This window comes from Lontra canadensis, unplaced genomic scaffold (assembly GCF_010015895.1).
Source record: "Lontra canadensis isolate GAN:19392208 unplaced genomic scaffold, GSC_riverotter_1.0 scaffold35, whole genome shotgun sequence".
Classification (NCBI taxonomy): domain Eukaryota; kingdom Metazoa; phylum Chordata; class Mammalia; order Carnivora; family Mustelidae; genus Lontra; species Lontra canadensis.
The window spans coordinates 11,543,359-11,561,654 of record NW_022631029.1 but is presented as its reverse complement, the minus strand read 5'-3'; the positions used below and the strand labels follow the sequence as shown (position 1 = coordinate 11,561,654).

The window sequence follows — 18,296 nt, the reverse complement described above, 5'->3', positions numbered from 1 at the left end:
AAAGAAAGAAAGAAAGAAAGAAAGAAAGAAAGAAAGAAAGAAAGAAAGGAAGGAAGGAAGGAAGGAAGGAAGGAAGGAAGGAAGAAATGGCGGAGAAGGCTCGGGTGAGTCCGGGATAGAGGGCCAGAGTCGGGAAAAATATTACACTGAACCATATGAAATTGTCAGCACGCCGCCATTCTTGACTGACAAAAATGGCAATTTCATACGATTCAACAGAATCGTCATGGAGCCTCCCCAGCATTCCCACGGCCGGCAGGAACTGCCGCTTCCAACGCAGATGCTTCTTGGCGAGTCTGCGTTCTCTGAATCCTTCTGGGTTGAAGTTTGTTTTCCACCCTCTAACACGTCCTTAAAATGAAGATTAACTTGGAAGACTGAAGTCACGGAGGCAAATATCCAGAGATTTAAAAGCAGGAGCTGTTTTAAATTTCTTTTAAATAATTCTGTATCTCATTTGTCCCCCAAGAATAACTATATCCATCTAATCACTAAAAAAATGTGGGAAGTAAAATAAAACCTCAAAGAACCCCGCTAACGGACTAAGGGGAACATGTCCCCCATTCAGTTTGACAAGAAGGCAAATTACAAAAAAAAAAAAAAAAAGAGAGAGAAAGAAAGAAAGAAAGAAAGAAAAGAAAAGAAAAGAAAAGAAAAGAAAAGAAAAGAAAAGAAAAAAGGGCAGCTCGGGATCAAGTAGAGGCAGGGTGAGTCTCCTTGACCCACGAGCCCTGGGCATGCATATGTCTGTGCTCCTCACTGTGGTGATGCCATTAGAGTTACTAAACTGGCAAGGTTCTCACTGAGGAGAAAACTATCAACCACAGTCCCTGGTTTAAAGGCAGAAAAGTGAATGTGAATTTTTAGATTTTTTTTAAACAAAGGTTTAAATAGAGGTTGGTCAGTTTTGTGCTGTTGTTTTCATTAAACACCACCACCAAAATAAAGGAACTCTAAGTTCCCCATTCCCTGGCAAAGTTCAGCAAGGTTTCATTTTTTTTTTTTTAAAGATTTTATTTACTTATTTGACAGAGATCACAAGTAGGCAGAGAGGCAGGCAGAGAGAGAGAGCGGGGGGGGGAAGCAGGCTCCCTGCCGAGCAGAGAGCCCGATGCGGGGCTCGATCCCAGGACCCTAGGATCATGACCTGAGCCGAAGGCAGAGGCTTTAACCCACTGAGCCACCCAGGCGCCCCAGCAAGGTTTCATTTTAAAAAAGGTTTTGTAAAGAGCCCAAGTTCCACAGTAGTCTAACACAAAATACATTTTTTTCCCCACGATGCACACATAAAAACTCAAAATGGTTTAAAGACAATTGTGGTGAAAATCTCCCCGCTTGTCTCCCCACTCCGAGACGACTGCTCTGACAGTTGTCACGGGTCACACTGTCCTGGTACAGCAGTGACCCACACCGCTTAGCAAGTCGGGGGGTTCTCGGCTATCTGTTGCGCGTCTCCAGACCTCGGGGGCCTTCACACTCAGTCCACAAACCACATGCGGCAATGGCAACTCTGAGCTCATGCATGGGCGGTACATTTAGGGTACCCCGTCCAAAGGGCGCTCCTTTTCTTTGCATAAATGTAAGCCCATCCATTAAAACAGATATAAAATGTCTTAACACAAAAAGACCCGGGTTATCTTGCAAATACCATTGCAAGAAAATAGTGTGTTACTATTTCAGGCCACTGAAAACAATTCAGTCCAAGAAATGAAGAGAGATACATTCCTCCCTTCGTAGGATAAATGCTTCTCCTCTGACTCTGAGGTCAGGAAAGGTGGAAGAAGGTTCACACAGACTGATGTATCTGTCATCAGACGACAAGTTTCAGAGGATATATTTAAAAAGCAGCAAAATAATTTCCAGTCACTATGATGAAGCCAAAATAGGTCCTACATGCATTGAAAGGTTAAAAAGAAACAGCAAAAACAAGTTGAATGGTTACGGGGGGGTAAAATTCTTTAGTTAAAAAAAAAAAAAAAGTGTAGCTTGATCACAGAAGGCAAAAAATAAAAATAGTCAAAAGCACTTCACGCTTCTCTGCCGCGTGTCCCACAGGAGCGGGCCCCTGAGACACGTGGCTGTGGAACCTGTTACCTTCAGAACGATCTCAAAGGCAAAAGTGCCAGTGAAGACATAATCTGCGTAACCTAGCATCTGGAAGGTAAACAAAGAATTGCAACTATTATTGCTACGGCTGCTTTGGGGCAGGTGAGGATCAAGGAAAGAGCCATTACCTTTAACAGGATTTCAACGGTAAAGATGGCTGTAAACGCATAGTCAAAGTAACCCAGTATCTGCAAGGTACAACATGGCGGGCGTGAGACACAGGCATCCGGACAAGCAGGGACAGCTGCCCGCCCCCGGGCAGAACCCCCACATGCAGGGAGACCCCCGTCCCCCAAGACAGATCCGCTGCTGGGGTGGTGGGGGAGGACAGGGGCAGCCCCTCCTGGCCAGTTACGGGTCAGCTCTGTGATCAGAGAAGAGCACGAGGGGACACTCACCTCCTCTAACAGACTCGCTTCCCTGTCTCAGGTCACGGACAGAGGCCCATTTCTACAAGTGTTTTATTAACACAACCTTTGCTCATCAGGGCGTGGCCCCGGCCGACTGGCGACACCAGGTAACCTTGAGTGTTATACGTGATGTTGGATTTTTCACTGCCTTTTTGGCCAAATGGAACAGGTTGTCATCTAGCTAAGCTTCAGGTTGGTGGGGAAATGTAAACAAAGGTGCAAGTGGCATCCAGGGGGGCCAGAAGCTTCCACGTGCCCCTTCCGATTCCAGCCCATGTCATCAGGGAGTCAATGCCTTTCCTTCCCTGGGGTGCAGGGCTGGGAAAGTCCTCAGTGAAGAGTTTGACTTTACAAGTAAACTCGTGCTTTTACATCCCGAGTAACTTGGAAAGTACAACTCTTGGCCTCTGCTCCGTATCTAACACCACCCTCTCCTGGCAATGGGTTTTTGCTTGGTTTTTACCCAGCTGGGCCCAAGCAAAGAAAAGACTGACCTGGCCTTTGAATTATTAGTCCAGCTTACAAGTCACGTGAGATTTCCTGAAAATGTCATCTACTCTCCAACTGAGTCCTGCTCAGGGAACCCTTCTGGGGTCCCTGGTTCTTCTCAGAGCCACAGGGGAGGGCAGGTGAGGGAGGATGAGGGGGGCAGTGGCCAGAGTCTGACTGCTCGACAAAGGCTACTCACAGGGAATCTTTTGCCGCAAAGATGGCAGCCCAGATGCTGCCATTTGCAGAGGCCATCTTGGCTGCCATCTTGGCTGTTGCTCTTCTTCACAGCCATGACCTCCGGCTTCAAGAACACTGAAGAGATCAGAGCCAGAGGGACTGTGGAGAGACCCCCTGTCCTCAACCCAGACCAACTTCCTTCAGGTAACAGAGGAGGATGCCGGGGGAGGGTCAGGCAGCAGCTGCTCAAGCCGCGCAGCCAGGAACCTCCATCTTCAAGGAGTGGGATCTGCGGAGTGCTAGCCGAGAGCCCTGGGGCCTGTGATATTAGTCTGGGCTCCAACCCAGGGGAGTCCTTAATAGCTCCACCACGGTAAAGGCAGGCCCCCCCACTGCAAAGGCCAACTGTCTCAGCTTAAGTTCTCCACAGGGCAGTCATTGTCCCAACTGTTTCTGTTTTGAGATTTCTACATTTTGCCGGACACCTTTTGTATACTTGTGTTTCTAGCCAGGCGAAGAAGGTGTTTCCAGCACACTGCAAGCCCCTGGCCCTTCCTCCATCCTAGGTCACAGCAGGACTGTTCATGTTAGAACTACCCACGTAGCCAAGGCAAACACCGTGGCCCCCACACCAGCAATCCAGCTTGGTGCCGGAGGCCAGAGCTCCTGGATTCAAGCTGTTCTTTCCTCATTCATCCCACTTCCACTAATAACTCAGCAAAGGTTAAAACAACAACAAAAAAGGCACTGCATGAGTCCACTTACACGGGGGCATCTAAAGTAGCCAAACCCTTAGTTGGAAAGAAGAAGGGAGGTTGTTGTCGGGGGCTGGGGGAAGGAGAAATGGGGAGACTTTCAATGGGTGTCAAGTTTCAGTCATGCAAGATGAGTAAGTTCTGGAGACCTGCTCTACAACTACGCCTACCGTTAAGAATGCTGGCTCATACACTTAATTTATCAAGGGGGTAGATCTCATGTTAAGCATTCTTACCACAGTAAACACTGTAGTAGCTTGCAAGCACTACATGTACACATATGTGCATCTGTTTAAAAAGAATAACATTCTTGGAAAAAGGGCAGGGAAATAAACTCATGGGGAAGTAATTACAATAAAAAATGAGAACACAAGGTCCCATGTAAATTAACTCCTTGTCAGTCTATGTTCTAGACTAGCTCCTGTCCTATACTCTGTCAATAATGGTATTTTTTTTTTTTCTTTTCCAAACAGCTTCTTCCCCTTGTGATTCATTTCCATGATGGACCTCAAGGACACCGAGGTCTTCGTTCCATTTGAACACTGAGCGAGAGACAGCCTCAGCGTCTCTAACATAAGCCCTGACCTGTGAGTGCAGATTTGGGATGGGTGCAGGGCCTTCCTCTTCGCATCAACACCAACATGTGCCCTAGAAAGGGAGTTCTTCTAAAATCTGCATATCAAAGTGCCCATGTGTTACCAGTCTGATAAACTCGGGTTGCTAGGCTGCAAACCAACAACCCTGGAAATGAAAACAGACAACATAAGGCTTGATGGTCACAATCAAAATCCTGGGAGGCCGATCTGGGGATTTGTCTTAATCCTCAACTCTCTAAAAACCTGATGACCACAGAGAGGTACTAACCAGGCAAGGCAACAGTGCCCATGGCCTCGCATGCCTGTGGGCCTCCCTCTCTTGGGTTTCCTGATAATGGCCTGAAACTGCACTACAGGATCCAAGCCAGAGCAGGCAACAGACTACAGGTCTTCTGAAGCTCTGAAGCATTCTCAGTCTTTGGGTGTTCTCAGTGCTGAAGGAACTGAACTATTAAGATGGGAGACTTTAGGCAAGAACTATTTTAGTTACAGTTTCCGAGCAGCCCAGCACAGAAAACTTAACTGGCGACTTGTTCTCTTTGTAAAACTGCCTCCTGGCCCCACCAGAGCATGGTTCTTCCTCTCCACCTCACCATGGGGCTCCACACGCCATCGGCCCCTAACTTATGTTTCCCCCAGTGGTGAGACCAAGTGGTCCCGTGTGGGCTAGACGTCTTCCCACCAACCTCAACTACGAGCTTCTGGGCACACAACATACCTGGTTCCAGTTCTCCTTTCTCTCCGTTGGATGTTTCCAACAGGGCAGAAATCTCAAGACAGGTGTAGATGGGAATTTGGCCAGGGAGGGGGAAAGAGGGACCAAAAGCTGGCAGCAAGGGACCAAGAGAAGGAGAAGCAGGGCTCCCGAATGCACTGAGTTACTGCAGAGTATTTAAGAGGAAAGGTAGGGGACAGGATTCAAACCAGGCTTGTCCTGCTAAGACACAACCCCCCCTGGCATGCAGGCCCTTAACACCAGCTGCCTCCGGGTGAACGAGAGGCCGCCTCTGGCCTTCAGCCCTGCCTGAGTGACGGCCCCTGCCAAAGAGACCAGGGCTCGTCCCAGCCGATGACCCGCCCGCCTGCCCCGGCACATGGCTTACAGTGTTCCTGAAGGAGTGGCTGCGGATGGGGTCCTCCGCGGCAAGGGCAGCGCTGCTGAGCATGATGAAGACAAGGATGAGGTTGGTGAAGATGTGGTGGTTGATGAGTTTGTGGCAGCCCACGCGGATCCTGTAGGGAAAGCCGCTGCATGGACACGGCCCTAGGTGGGGCGGGTGCCTTCTGTGTGCTGGGACTACTTGGTGGTAACAGGTCAGGCAAAGGACAGCGGTCTGCTGTGCTGTCTGTGCCCCGACCTGGCCAACCCCAGTCACCGGACTGTGAGCCCCTGGAAAGTCCCAGAAGGCAGACCCCAAGGGCCCACAGTGCTACGGCTCTGTGTGTGGGCTTCCTGGAGACATCAGTCATCAAGTCCTTAAAAGTGGGGATTATTGTCAGGCTGCAAGTGGAGAAACTTGAGGCTTACGCCTTTGAAATTTCTTAAGGTGACGCAGCCAGTAGGGAATGAGGGAAATTCCCAAACCAGTTGGATGGTGACAGTTCCCCCTACCCATGGCTTCCTATCCCCTCCTTAGGAAGGAACCTGAGCACAGAGCTCATTGCAGCAGCTCACAGGAAGAGCAATGGCTGAAACTTCCAGCCAGAAAATAAACAAGTCATGGGGATGAACAATACAGCACGGGGACGCTCATCAATAACACAGTAATGACGTCATTGTGGTGAGCACCACGTAATGTATAGACTTGTCAAATCACTACGTTGTATGCCCGAAACCAACACGATACTGTATGTCAACTATACTTCGACTAAAAATAAAAATTAAAATCTTATACTGCAGCCTGGCTGTATGAAAAGGACTAGTAGATGGGCTTGGTAAAATCTCCTGTTTTGTGGAGGTTCTAAGTGCTTTTTTTTTGTTTGTTTTAAGATTTCATTTAGTTATTTGTCCAAGAGACAGAGGGAGAGAACACAAGCCAGGGGAGCAGCAGGCAGAGGGAGAGAGAGAAGCAGGCTCCCCACTGAGCAGAGAGCCCGATGTGGGACTCAATCCCAGGACCCTGGGATCATGACCTGAGCCAAAGGCAGATGCTTAACTCACTGAGCCACCCAGGCGCCCCTTTTGTTTTTGTTTTTAAATGTTGGACCTGACCCCCAAGCACACCTGAGAACGTGGAGCAAAAGTCGCATCATGCAGGAATCGTACATGGATCTCACGCACCACTTGACAGCGTCTTCACAGTCCCGCCATCCCTGACATCCTACGGGCTAGTTAGTGCCAGACTACCCTTGACCTCAACTTTTCACTTTAGAATTTAAAGATGTTGTTTTTGGCCTGTAGAATACATGTATGTTTTCCCTTGAAAATATTTTCCTTTTTCACCTTCAAAACTGGACTCAACTTTATGAGAAACCTCCCTTTGGGAGCTGCTTCGTGCAGGGATATGCCCTGTGGAGGGGCGGGGGTGCAGGGAGCTTGCAAACTGTTAGCAGATGAGTCTGTGGAACACATCCCAAGACAGTGAGTGCATCCCAAGACAATGTTCACAGCTTTGAGGGGTGGGGGTGGAAATCAATCCATTCCTTCAATATATGTAGATCCAGTGAGCTGTGGGTTTCAGTAATATCAATCGAATACCTTTTTTTTTTTTAAAGAGACATCCAGGGGCGCCTGGGTGGCTCAGTCAGTTAAGCAATCTGTCTTTGGCTCAGGTCACAATCCCGGGATCCTGGGATGGAGCCCCATGTCAGGCTCCCTGCTCAGCGTAGAGTCTACTTCTCCCTTTGCCTCTCCCCCCTGCTCATGCTCTAAGTAAACAAAATCCTTTTTAAAAAAATAGACACCCAAACTCTCAACAGTGATGAATTATAAAAACTACCATCAAATCCTCCAGTTACTAAGGATGGCAGCCTCGCTTCCCACCTGTGTCTCCTCGGGGACTGTGAAATCCATAGAGTTCTTCTCTGACAGCCAAGAACTGCTTCTATAATTCTAGAAACTTTTCCAGGAGCCATTCATTCCCCCCAGTATGCCATCTGTCTCAGATGACTTAAAACCTAGAAACCAGCTAGTAAATAAATGTCATCCTCTTGCGGTCCTTGTAAGGACTGTGCTCCTGGTGAGCACCTTGCCATTTTAACACGAGAAATGCTATTTTAAGCAGAATATCATCACGCTGAATTGAATAGCTACCACCTATAAATATAAAAATATCATTGAGCAATATCTCTTTATTGCCATAGAACTCAACAGGGACCAGTGATTCGCTGAACTGGATTACAGGATGAAGATTCTGCGGGGAACTTGGCCATGAGATTCTCATCCCCAAGGAATCTCAACAGAAGGACCCACTCATGAAGGAAGGGTCCTCTGGATTGGAAGACACTTCACTGGTGACAACCCATGGACACCTGAGCCGTGGGCTCTGGCTAGCACAGGGGCCAAAGGGGAGGAGAATCTGGAAGGGCGCTTGTCCCAGGGGCTGGTCATGCTCCTAAAAGCACCTCCATCCAGGAACAGGACAGCCAGGAAGAGACAAAGGACAAAGGCAAGGCTGGAGGAAGACAGGGGTCAGAGACGACCCAGGGACTCCAACACATAGGCACAGAAGGGGGATGGGAACCACCCTCTTACAGCCCATCTCCAGCAAACCTCCCCCCAACCCCCAAGCAATCTGCAGGGTAACAGGGAGACACAGCAGCAATGAAATTAGAAACTGGGTATTTACGGATTGGTCTTGCTCAGAATGAAGAATGCACTCCCTTCAGGAATGGGGGCGATTTTCTCCTTCATGTTCAACTCTGAGATTCTGCGAGGACGGGGGCCAGCAGGGACCTCAGGTTCATCCTCCTCCTCCTCCTCTTCCTCTTCCCCTACTTTAAATGAGACACCTTTTGTACAGGCATGAAATAATGATCGCATTTGGGGTTGAATGACTGTTTGCCATTTCACATGGAGAGTAAACCTTCACATCTATCAGCTTACATTGAATCAAAACCCTTCTGAATACGGACTGAGTGCGTTGGGGGTGCCGAGAAGTGTGCCTGTCTGTGACTGAGTGTGGTTCTGGGAAGGAGGTTCCTAGCGGTTCCAGGTCTGAGTGGAGGCAGAAGGTAATCTGCAGTAGGACTGTCACTGACAGCCCGCCAGCCCTCACTGTTTCCCCAGCAGCCTGGCTCCACTTCAGGCTGAAAAACTGTGTGAGACTTCAAGCCACACAGGACCATCACCTGCCACACCCCATCCCCTGCAGTCCCTGCTACTTCAGCCAATAAGAGCACCAGCCGATGTGAAAGGGTCAGGTGAGCAGTGCTAATGGTAGGAACGGCTGGTTGCCCCCTAGAGAGATTTCCCAGAAGAGGGGCTTGCCTGGATCCACTCTCATTTTCTCCCCCCACCTAGAACTGGGGTTACATAAGCTACCTGCATGACCAAGAAAAAAAAAAAAAAAAACAGGGCTAACTGTTCCGCAAGGGGCCTGGACCCATGGTCTCAGTAGCCTCCCCACCCACCAGCACCCCAGCTGGCCTGGCCAGCCACAGATTGAGCCCCTGATCACGGCATGGTAGCAAAGCCATATCACCCATGAATGAGAGCCTGTCACTGGCCTCTGCAACCGTACCTGGCACATCACAAGGTGGGTAGGGGTCCTTGTCTTCATCCTCTTCTCGATAGTCATCAATTGTAACCTAGGGGATGACAGAGAGGTCTTGGGAGGAGGGGAGACTCTGACTTCAATGCACTGCAGAGGACCCAGGTGAAGACTCAGCCCTGCCGTTCAGCACAGAGAGAGACGCTCTCTCCAATGTGCACACGGACAGGTGTCCCCAGGGGTGACTCTACTTCAGACAGAGCTCTGAGGGCAGAGGAGGAGAAAACGAGTATAACCCCTACCCGGCCGTGGCTGGCAGCACCATCCACACCCCCCTCTACCCAGCACTGTCCTGCACACTGCATGGTAACCGCACAGCGGATTCCTGTCTCCCCTCTAGGATGTGAGCTCCATGCACGCAGGGACCTCGTTGGTCTTCTTCGTTGCTGAGCTCCTGTATCTGCCACACAGTAACTGCTCAAGAATAAGTAACCACTTATGGAACAAACAAATGAATGAAAAATCCAGAGCTGTCACGAGAGGGATGAAATTTGACACAATAGCCCCGAGCACCCAGATCCCCAATCGTAAGATTCCCCCTGGAGGCAGACATCTATTAACAATCCTCAATTTTAACCCCCAATGAGAAGATACTGACAAGGTCAGGTCTGATCACACAATTCCAATAAAGAAAAAAAATAAGTGGTCCCCCCAGTCAAATACTTATCATGCTAGTTATCTGGTGAAACACTGATTAATCACCAGCGAGCTGCATAAATTCACTCAGAATTTCTAATTTCTAAATTCTAAATTCACTCACTTCCCAGGGGGCTGGGAAGCCAGTGTCTATAATGGTGTGCCACACTCTCACCCACCAGAACATCACACAGGATACTTCTCATGGTATAAATGGTACATTTATGATGAGATCAACAGATTCATTTTGAAACAAAAAGCAGAGAACTGTGGCGGGACGTATACCTTATTATCACTGTTGGCTATCTGGTTGACGTCTGGTTTGTTGTTCTTTTTATTCTCCAGGCTCTCTTTTCTACAGAGAAAAGAACACGAGAAACCGAATAACCGTATTGCTGTGCACAAAAATGCTAATCCAGATTCGGAATCCACAGTGGCCTGATGAAGGACAGAATTTAACTGCAAACAACTAACAGCGAGAACATAGCACAACCCACACTCAGAGCTTCCCGTTCCCCTTGGTGCACTGGGTTCATTACACAGATCACCTTATTAAAATTCTCCAGTGAGAGCTCATCAGCACTGAACACATCATTTATTTTATGACACCAAAATTAACCACAGGGATTCTTTAAGCATGAGACCACGTGACTCCTACCCTTAGCTCTAAGGGAAGGAGAGCCCGGGTTCTGCCCAAGATTCCATCCTTGGGTGAAAATATGATTACCTGGCAATCTTTTTCCTTTCCTTCTCTTCAGCTTCCTCCTTCTGGGCAGTATTCAAACTCTCAGCATCAGCCAGATTGTCTACAGCAATGGCCAAGAAGACATTCAGTAGGATATCTAGTTTGAACATATTAAGGGAACAACACAATTTCTAAATGCAACTACTGGTGATCGACGATGGCAACGTCACACCCCTCTGTGCTCTGGAAGGCTGGTAACAGGTGACTGTCCCCTGAGTGCTGTATTCATTTGGTAAGACCAGAAGGCCAGAGCCTGCTTAAAAAAACGAAACCAAAACAACAAAAACAAAACACCCCAGAAACCTGTAGAAGACAGTCTGGAAAGAAGCAAAATTAAGATCCACCTAAAATGCATGAACACCTACTAACTTCAACATTTCCTTTTATAGGCACGTGTGTGTGTGTGTGTGTGTGTGTGCTTGCACCAACACGTGTGTCTGTACACAGATGTATTCCCAGCTATCATACACACTGCATGAAACAATCCATTCCATGAACATGGTGTTATGTGTTTTGCATTTTGCTTTGTGCATTTTGTTTCTTTTAAAACACACATGTACCTATAACATATATATCCAGCACATGCTTTCCCAAATAGACCCTTTTAAAGGCTACGCGTTATTCAAGATGATGATTGCACAAAGCAGTCTGAGTCTTTCTCATCTGAAATGGTCTTCAGAGTCTGCGGATACTCATTCATTCATTCCCCCCACAAATGCTGATGTACTGCCAGATGGTGCCCACCTGTTCTTTTGAATGGCCCCACTTTCGCTATATCTTTGACTGTGGTGGTTGCATTTTATTTTTTCAGATCCTAAAAAGTCAGGTGACTGAACAAGCTATCAGGTTTTTGGCTCTTACTATATAATGTTATATGCGTGGTTTCCTGTGATAGAAAAAAAAAAAAGTAATTCTGAACAAGTTTCCCAAATCTCCAGGAAGATGCCTGTTTCCTATTCACCAGTAGTTAAGTATATTTTTGAGAAGCACAGGGATCAGAGGGACGTAAGTCAAGATGGCTCCTTCTGGGATGATGCTTTCTCCCTGGCTGATGCACGGTCATCTGCGTGCAAGACTATGGGAGCCCAGAAACCCCAGGCCCTGTGCAATCTGAAACCTCAACCGGGTAACACAAGTGTAACCTAACAAGGGACTGACGTGAGATAGCTTCCGGGGGATATCATGCTTGATGAATCTATTCAAGTCTTTAAAGAGGATAGAAACATGAATAAGTTGTATTAAAACTTTCAAAAAGCCTTTGATATGTTAGACTATGCATTAAGCAGAGCCATAATGAGCCCAAGGAAGCAGTCCATCCTGGGCTGGGTGAGGGCTTGGTAACACAAGCTCCCTTCTGATACACGCGGGACAATGGTGGCTCAGGTAGGGATCAGTGTAGGACTAACTGTATGGAGAATTCCTACCAATGATCTCAGTGAAGAAATCATGTATCCTTAGTCTTGCAAGGACACCAGACTCTTCTGAGTACTGGAAGGCACATCCAGAGTAATAAACCACAAGAAAGTCTTGCAAGTTTGTAACAGACTGTTTCCAAGAGCAGACACCCATCATCTGTATTGAGAAGCATTACCCAGACCCTCTCAAATAGTGGTGGGGTCTGGAATTCATTCGGAGAAATCCGAGTGCCTCCAGCATGCCGCAGACTGTGCTGGGTGCTAGGGACACAATGGACCAGAGCCCCTACTCTCATGTAGCATCTATTCTAGTTGGGGAAGACAGAACATAAACTACTTAAGCATTTCAGAGAGCCTTACATGTATTACAAAAGAAACAAAACACACAACATGTAACAAGAATGAGTGTGGCCAAGGAATACTTCTCCACAGACCTAAAGCTGGTATATTGCTCTGGCCCCAAGGGTCCGCAGAGGAACGTACAATAAGAAAACACTGACCATTCCCTTAACAAGCATTTACCAAGGGCCGACTGTGTGTGAGCCACAGAGATGTGAATACAAAGAAGAGACCCCTGACTCGAGAAGTTTACCGTTGAGCTGGTGGGACAGAGAAGCCCCCATCCCAAATCCAGTAGGATCTGGCCCCCCATGAGCGGTGGGAGCTATAAGGATAAACTGGGTAGGGGAGCTCACCTCTAGGCAGGGGGGTGTTCGAGCTGCCTGAGGGACTAGTGGGGTTTCTAGGTATTGTCCTTAGAAGTTTGCCCTGGGGCTTCTGCCCAGAAGGCAACTCAGTAATGAACCAGAGAAGATTAAGGGGGAAACAGCTAAAGGAACCTGGGGCTTCTCAGGAGAAGAATCCAGATAGGATTCTTTAAAATAAAAAAGTGAAGACCAAGAGGAGGTGTGCACATATTTGTACAAACGCTCTTTCACCAAACCCTCAGCAAGGGTCCCATATGCCAGGTCTATGCCAGTCAGCGAGATCAGAGAGAGAGAGAGAGGACACAACCAAAAGTTACAGGGTCCTAAAGGGTCTGATCAAAGGAAAGAGAGATTGTAAGTTCCAGAAGTCTAGAGTTAGGGACTGCCTCTTACCAGGGAAAAGGAATAAAAGGAATCAGAAAGGAGCTCAGAGCCTAACAGCAGTCAGCCATTGGAGACTTGATCCCAGAGATGTACAGATCAGCAAACCCAAATCAGGCCCGGGAAGCTTATGTCAAGCCACCGACAGTGGGTCTCCACTGCTTAGGAAAGGTCTCAAGAGACACAGATGTACCCCTAACCTCCCAAGCATGATGGCATGGAAGACAACTCGGCTCTGCCCTAAGCCTTCCCTTGGGACCTGCCCAGGAGCTGGGGCGCCGAGCTGGGCAACAACAGGAACAGCCCACGCGCGGTCCCATGCCCCTTTCCCCAGCTTGCTCGTTCCTCAGAGCCTACTGGGACTCTGACCCCACTCTGCTGTCCCAGCGACAGTGAAGGAGGCAGATACTTGAGCTAACAAGGCAAAAGCATTCACCTCCCCACCCCAATGGCTGCAACCGCCACCGGCCACCACCACCAGGGAAGTTTGGACAGGGAGAAACAAAACGAGATGGTGAGGACAAAGCCCCAGCCCAGCTTGAAGGATACAGTTACCACAAATGAAGAGGATGATGAAGTAGATGCAGACGATCATCCCCGACGAGGAGGGGCCGCCGTAGGCCATGATGCCGTCATACATCACAGCATTCCAGTCTTCCCCTGTCAGGATCTAAGAGGCCAAAACCACGGTCAGCCCACACACACGCAGCAGGACCGCAGCTCCCCACAGCCCGCCGGAGCCCCCTGGGGGCCGCCCAAATCGGGTTCTAGCTGCCTTTCACTGTGCTCAACAAATACTTCGGGTAGAATTTTCAAAACGCTGTTTTCAATTACACAAACCAGGAGTTAATGCTTCACGCGAAAATAAAGCAACACTACATATAAGACTTACCTAGTCTCGGATGACGCCCCAGGTCTGCACCCCCACCCCGAGAGCATGCACCTTTCTCCAGAACCCCTATGCACGTGAGCACCCAGACACCCTCCCAGAGGAAAGAGGTAGTTGATGTCTTCTCAGACTTATTAGACATAAAGCATGTCATACTTTATGAATTTTCTGCATTTGCCTTTCCCCCCCCCCCCACTCAAAATATACTCTAGAGATCCCGTGTCAGTAAGTGTTGTCAGTCCTTTCAATGGCTGCCTATGATCCCACATGGTTCCTCTACACTGGAAATGGAGAATTAGACCCCTGAATTTGTAGAGGCAGGGAATTCCAACTATCCTATGTGAATTTACAAACTGCCCAGCAAGTAGATACTAATAACTCCCTGAAATTTCACATGGAAACTTCTCTACTGATGATATGATAACTCAGTCTATCCTGGAGGTAGGATCAGGCAAACCTAAACAGCATTTTAAAAAGATACTACCTAAAAAAAAATAACAGTAATAAGTAAATATAAATAAACCAGACTCTCTTCCAGAGAGAGAAAGTCCATCTGCACCAGTCTCTTTAAGAAATAAAACTGTCACGGCTCACAACCCAACAGAAGTATGGGCGAATGATTTCAAAAGATAAAGCAAATTCCCAGGAAAGGAACCTCGTGGCTCTTAGTCATGTAAGAAGACATTCGGGTTTACTCCTGATAACAGAAAGAGGCATTAAAGCTACAAGACATCATCTTCGCCTGTCAGACAACCACCCAGCAGTCTGAACACCCACTACTTTGAGGAGCACGCAGGCAACAGTATCAGCATCAAAATTGGACACATACCCTTCAAAACAGCGATTCCACTTCTGGGAAGTTTACCCCATACACCCACGCTCCCACACATGCCCATGGTGTGTGTTCAAGGTCACCCACTGAGCCGAGGCCGGACACAATGAAATTCTCTTCGGCTAGGGACTGGCTACAGAATTAGGGGACATCCACACCACAGAATTTATGCAGAATCGAAAAGTAGGAGGCAAACTCGTATGGACCATTAAGACAGATTCTTAAAGACACTTGAAATAGTGAGAAGCTGGAAAATGGCAGGTAAAATGAGCTACCATCTACATCATAGTACATTTACTGGGAGGGAGGCTGGTAGGTAAGTTCACTGATTTACATCCATGAGCAAATGTATCTCAAAGAATACATAGAAACTACTCAAGGGTGGTTGCTCCCCAAAGGAGAAATTGGTGACTGGGTGGGAAGGAGACTCATTTGTTACTTTATATCCTTTTGTAAACATCTGAATTTTGTGCCATACACACAGGTACTACCAAAAACTACCACCACCATACAGGTTTCTTTGAAAGAAAACAGAAAAAAGAATAACTAATCAGTAGCTAAAAAATAAGTGTAACCCCCTCCCCCAAAATTATATTTCAAAAAAGTATAGCCTATAAAAGGGAGAGTAATTCTATTCACTTCAAAATGAACAAGTGGAAATGAATCTTACAGATCATTCCCTCTAGTCTCTGGGTTTTTGTATTTTTTTTCCCCCACAAAGGACAGTGACTTTCCAAGGTCACAAAGCTGAGCACGACTACAGCCAGGAGGGGACCTCGATGTCTGTAATCCCTCCTACCAGGCAGCTTTCCGCCTCCTAGGCAGGGCTCCGGGCCTCACAGACCTCATGTGTGAAAAGCGACAAGGGCAGATGGGTCTTTAAAATGTATCTGCCACTCTGTTTAAGGAAAGGTTTGAGCTCCCAACATAGGAAGAGGGGGTTTAGAATGCCTCGGCTTAACGCCAGGTGGGGCGTGGAGGCTCGTGTCCTGGGTGTGGGGTCATTTGTACACCTGCCACCGTCCCTCTGTCTCAGCCTCATCACCTGCACAGGCCCCCCTGGCACGGACCCATTAAAGCCTACCACCCCCCTCCTTCTTACATGGCAGAAGGGAGAAGCAAGGAGGCGGAAGGCTGTCACAACTCTCTTATTACCCTGATTCCTCTGACTACACAAAGCACGAGGGCTTTTAGAATCCACCTCTTTGCACACATCTGTTCGAGCCCAGGATCACAAAACTGTCCTGCAATCAAAAATTCACAAAGAACAGAAAGAGGATCTTAGAGCCTATCTCCCCGAAACCTTGGAAACCTCACAAAATCAGACAGATGTGTTTGGCTTATTATCCTGCCGCGTATCCGGTGGTCTTACAAAAACATGAAATCATGCCACCTGAACAGCCGGAGTCGGGTGCGTGACAATCCACGTCAGGGGCATGAGAGCTGTCAGAGCATTACTGGGGGCAGAGGTCTCTAATCCCAGCAGAATCATCTTGTCTTTTCCCCAGAGGTGAAGGGACAAGGCAACGTCTCCCACGGCCTCCTCACGAGGGCTCACCTGGAATACCGTCAGAAGGGCTTGCGGGAAATTGTCAAAGGTGCTCCGCTTGGTCTGTGTTTCGTCGAAATTAAACTTGCCACCAAACAGCTGCATCCCAAGCAAGGAAAAGATGATGATGAAGAGAAAAAGCAGAAGCAGTAGCGAAGCGATGGACTTCATGGAATTTAACAAGGAGGCCACTAAGTTGCTCAGGGAAGTCCAGTGCCTACAAGTCAAGATGGGGGGGCGGGGATGAGTGCACAACGCCCACAGGACATAGCAGACATTGCGGGGCTGGGCCGCCGCTGCTCGTCACACCACCCCAGCATGAAAACACCTGCAGCGAGGTACACGCCCTCTCACCTGGTCACCTTGAAAATCCTCAAGAGGCGCACACAGCGAAACACAGAGATCCCCAGGGGAGACATGATTTCCAGCTCCACCAAGATGGTCTCGGTGATCCCACCGCACACCACGAAGCAGTCAAACCGGTTAAAGAGAGAAACGAAATACGCCTGGAGACCCAAGCTATACATTTTCACCAGCATCTCGCAGGTGAACAGAGCCAGGAGGACTTTGTTAGCGATATCTGGAAAGACAGAAGGTCTCCTCATGGGTGTGGCTCAGACCCCCGCCCCCCAACTTCCCCCCAACCAGTCTCTGCTGGAAACGCCCCAGCGCCTTGCCCCGGTCTTCACGACGGCCCCCATTAAAGACACTGGGCACCATGTTTATGGTCTGTGTGCTGGCTTCTAGTCCCGCTTCTGCTACCACCTAGATGTGGGACTCTGGAGAAGTCCCTTGAGTTCCCTGTGCCCCAGTTTCATGACTATAAAATGGGGGGGGCAGCTGACCACACCATCTCTGAGGCTTTCCAGCCCTACAAGCCTGTGATTCTGCATTTACACCAGCGTATTATATTTTCTGTTTCAGTGGTCCCAGAAAAGCCAGTCTGGTCTTGCTTAGGGCACCATGACATGAGAAGCAGTTGTCCATCAAGGTGGCTTCTAACCACAGAGAACAGCACCCAGCAGGCTGGAGAGCTGGACAGAAATAGCGCCTCCCCATGGATCACAACAGACCAACTCAGAACAGGCTGTCTCTGGGGATGAGCTCCAGTCTGGCACCGGCGGGGAGCAGGGCTTCTGGGTAGAGGGGCAATAACCACTTGCCAAGAATACCATATGGGAAAATACAGCTGCCAGAGGGGACAGGGAAAAGGGACATGAGGTCCCTTCCAACTACAAGATTCCCTGCCCCTAGGCTGTCATAGGGTTAAGACAAGGAGACGCTCTGGCATCAGCCGGCCCCAGCACACCATGTGGGCTGTGGGCCCCCGCTCCCCACAAACTCTGGGTACAGCCTGGATTTGGACGGTTCCTCGGTCTTCCAGTACCCCTGTTAATGTCCCGTCACTACACACAGATCAGCTAAGACGGAACTGCAGCCGGACAGCCTCAGGAAGCCCTAATTTTGAATCAGAAATGAAAAGAACGCAGCCTCTGCTCGAACCTTGAATCTGCGTCAGCCAGTCGGGCTGGTTGTAGTGCTCAGAGGAAATGGTTAAGGTGTTGAGGAACACCAGGACAATAACCAGCCAGTAAAACGTGACAGACTTCACAGCAGCCCGACATCTTCTGCGATTGAAGCGGTTCCAGCGGCGCCAGCGGCGGCTGCAAGAGAAGCAAACGCGACCGTGAACGGCAGATGCGGCATCTGAATGTCCAACGGACGTCATGGGGACGGTAGCGGTCTTTAACTCTGAGGACCCAGATCAGGGGGTGCAGGAGGGAAAGGCGAGAACACACAGCATAGGAATGATGTTGGTCTTTAAATACAACTTTTAACGTGTAATCTTGACCTGATCGTGCTATCGGTTTCCTACCTACGGCTTTAGACGACT

General features: G+C 48.6%; 1 protein-coding gene across 18 annotated transcripts in view; it reads right to left on the bottom strand.

Annotated features, from left to right (window-relative positions):
- The window catches only part of CACNA1D (calcium voltage-gated channel subunit alpha1 D), a 292,746-nt gene that overhangs the window by 65,129 nt on the left and 209,321 nt on the right, over positions 1 to 18,296 (bottom strand). For 17 of the 18 annotated variants that reach the window (XM_032868323.1, XM_032868324.1, XM_032868310.1 and 14 more), the window contains 10 exons: positions 17,906 to 18,066; positions 16,757 to 16,982; positions 16,412 to 16,619; positions 13,682 to 13,802; positions 10,612 to 10,726; positions 10,170 to 10,239; positions 9,219 to 9,285; positions 8,325 to 8,472; positions 5,640 to 5,769; positions 2,235 to 2,294 (listed from right to left, as the gene is read on the bottom strand). In XM_032868323.1, the coding sequence (XP_032724214.1) occupies positions 2,235 to 2,294; positions 5,640 to 5,769; positions 8,325 to 8,472; positions 9,219 to 9,285; positions 10,170 to 10,239; positions 10,612 to 10,726; positions 13,682 to 13,802; positions 16,412 to 16,619; positions 16,757 to 16,982; positions 17,906 to 18,066 (1,306 nt within the window). The remainder of the gene's footprint in view (positions 1 to 2,234; positions 2,295 to 5,639; positions 5,770 to 8,324; positions 8,473 to 9,218; positions 9,286 to 10,169; positions 10,240 to 10,611; positions 10,727 to 13,681; positions 13,803 to 16,411; positions 16,620 to 16,756; positions 16,983 to 17,905; positions 18,067 to 18,296) is intronic. The other variant, XM_032868311.1, reaches the window with a different exon arrangement.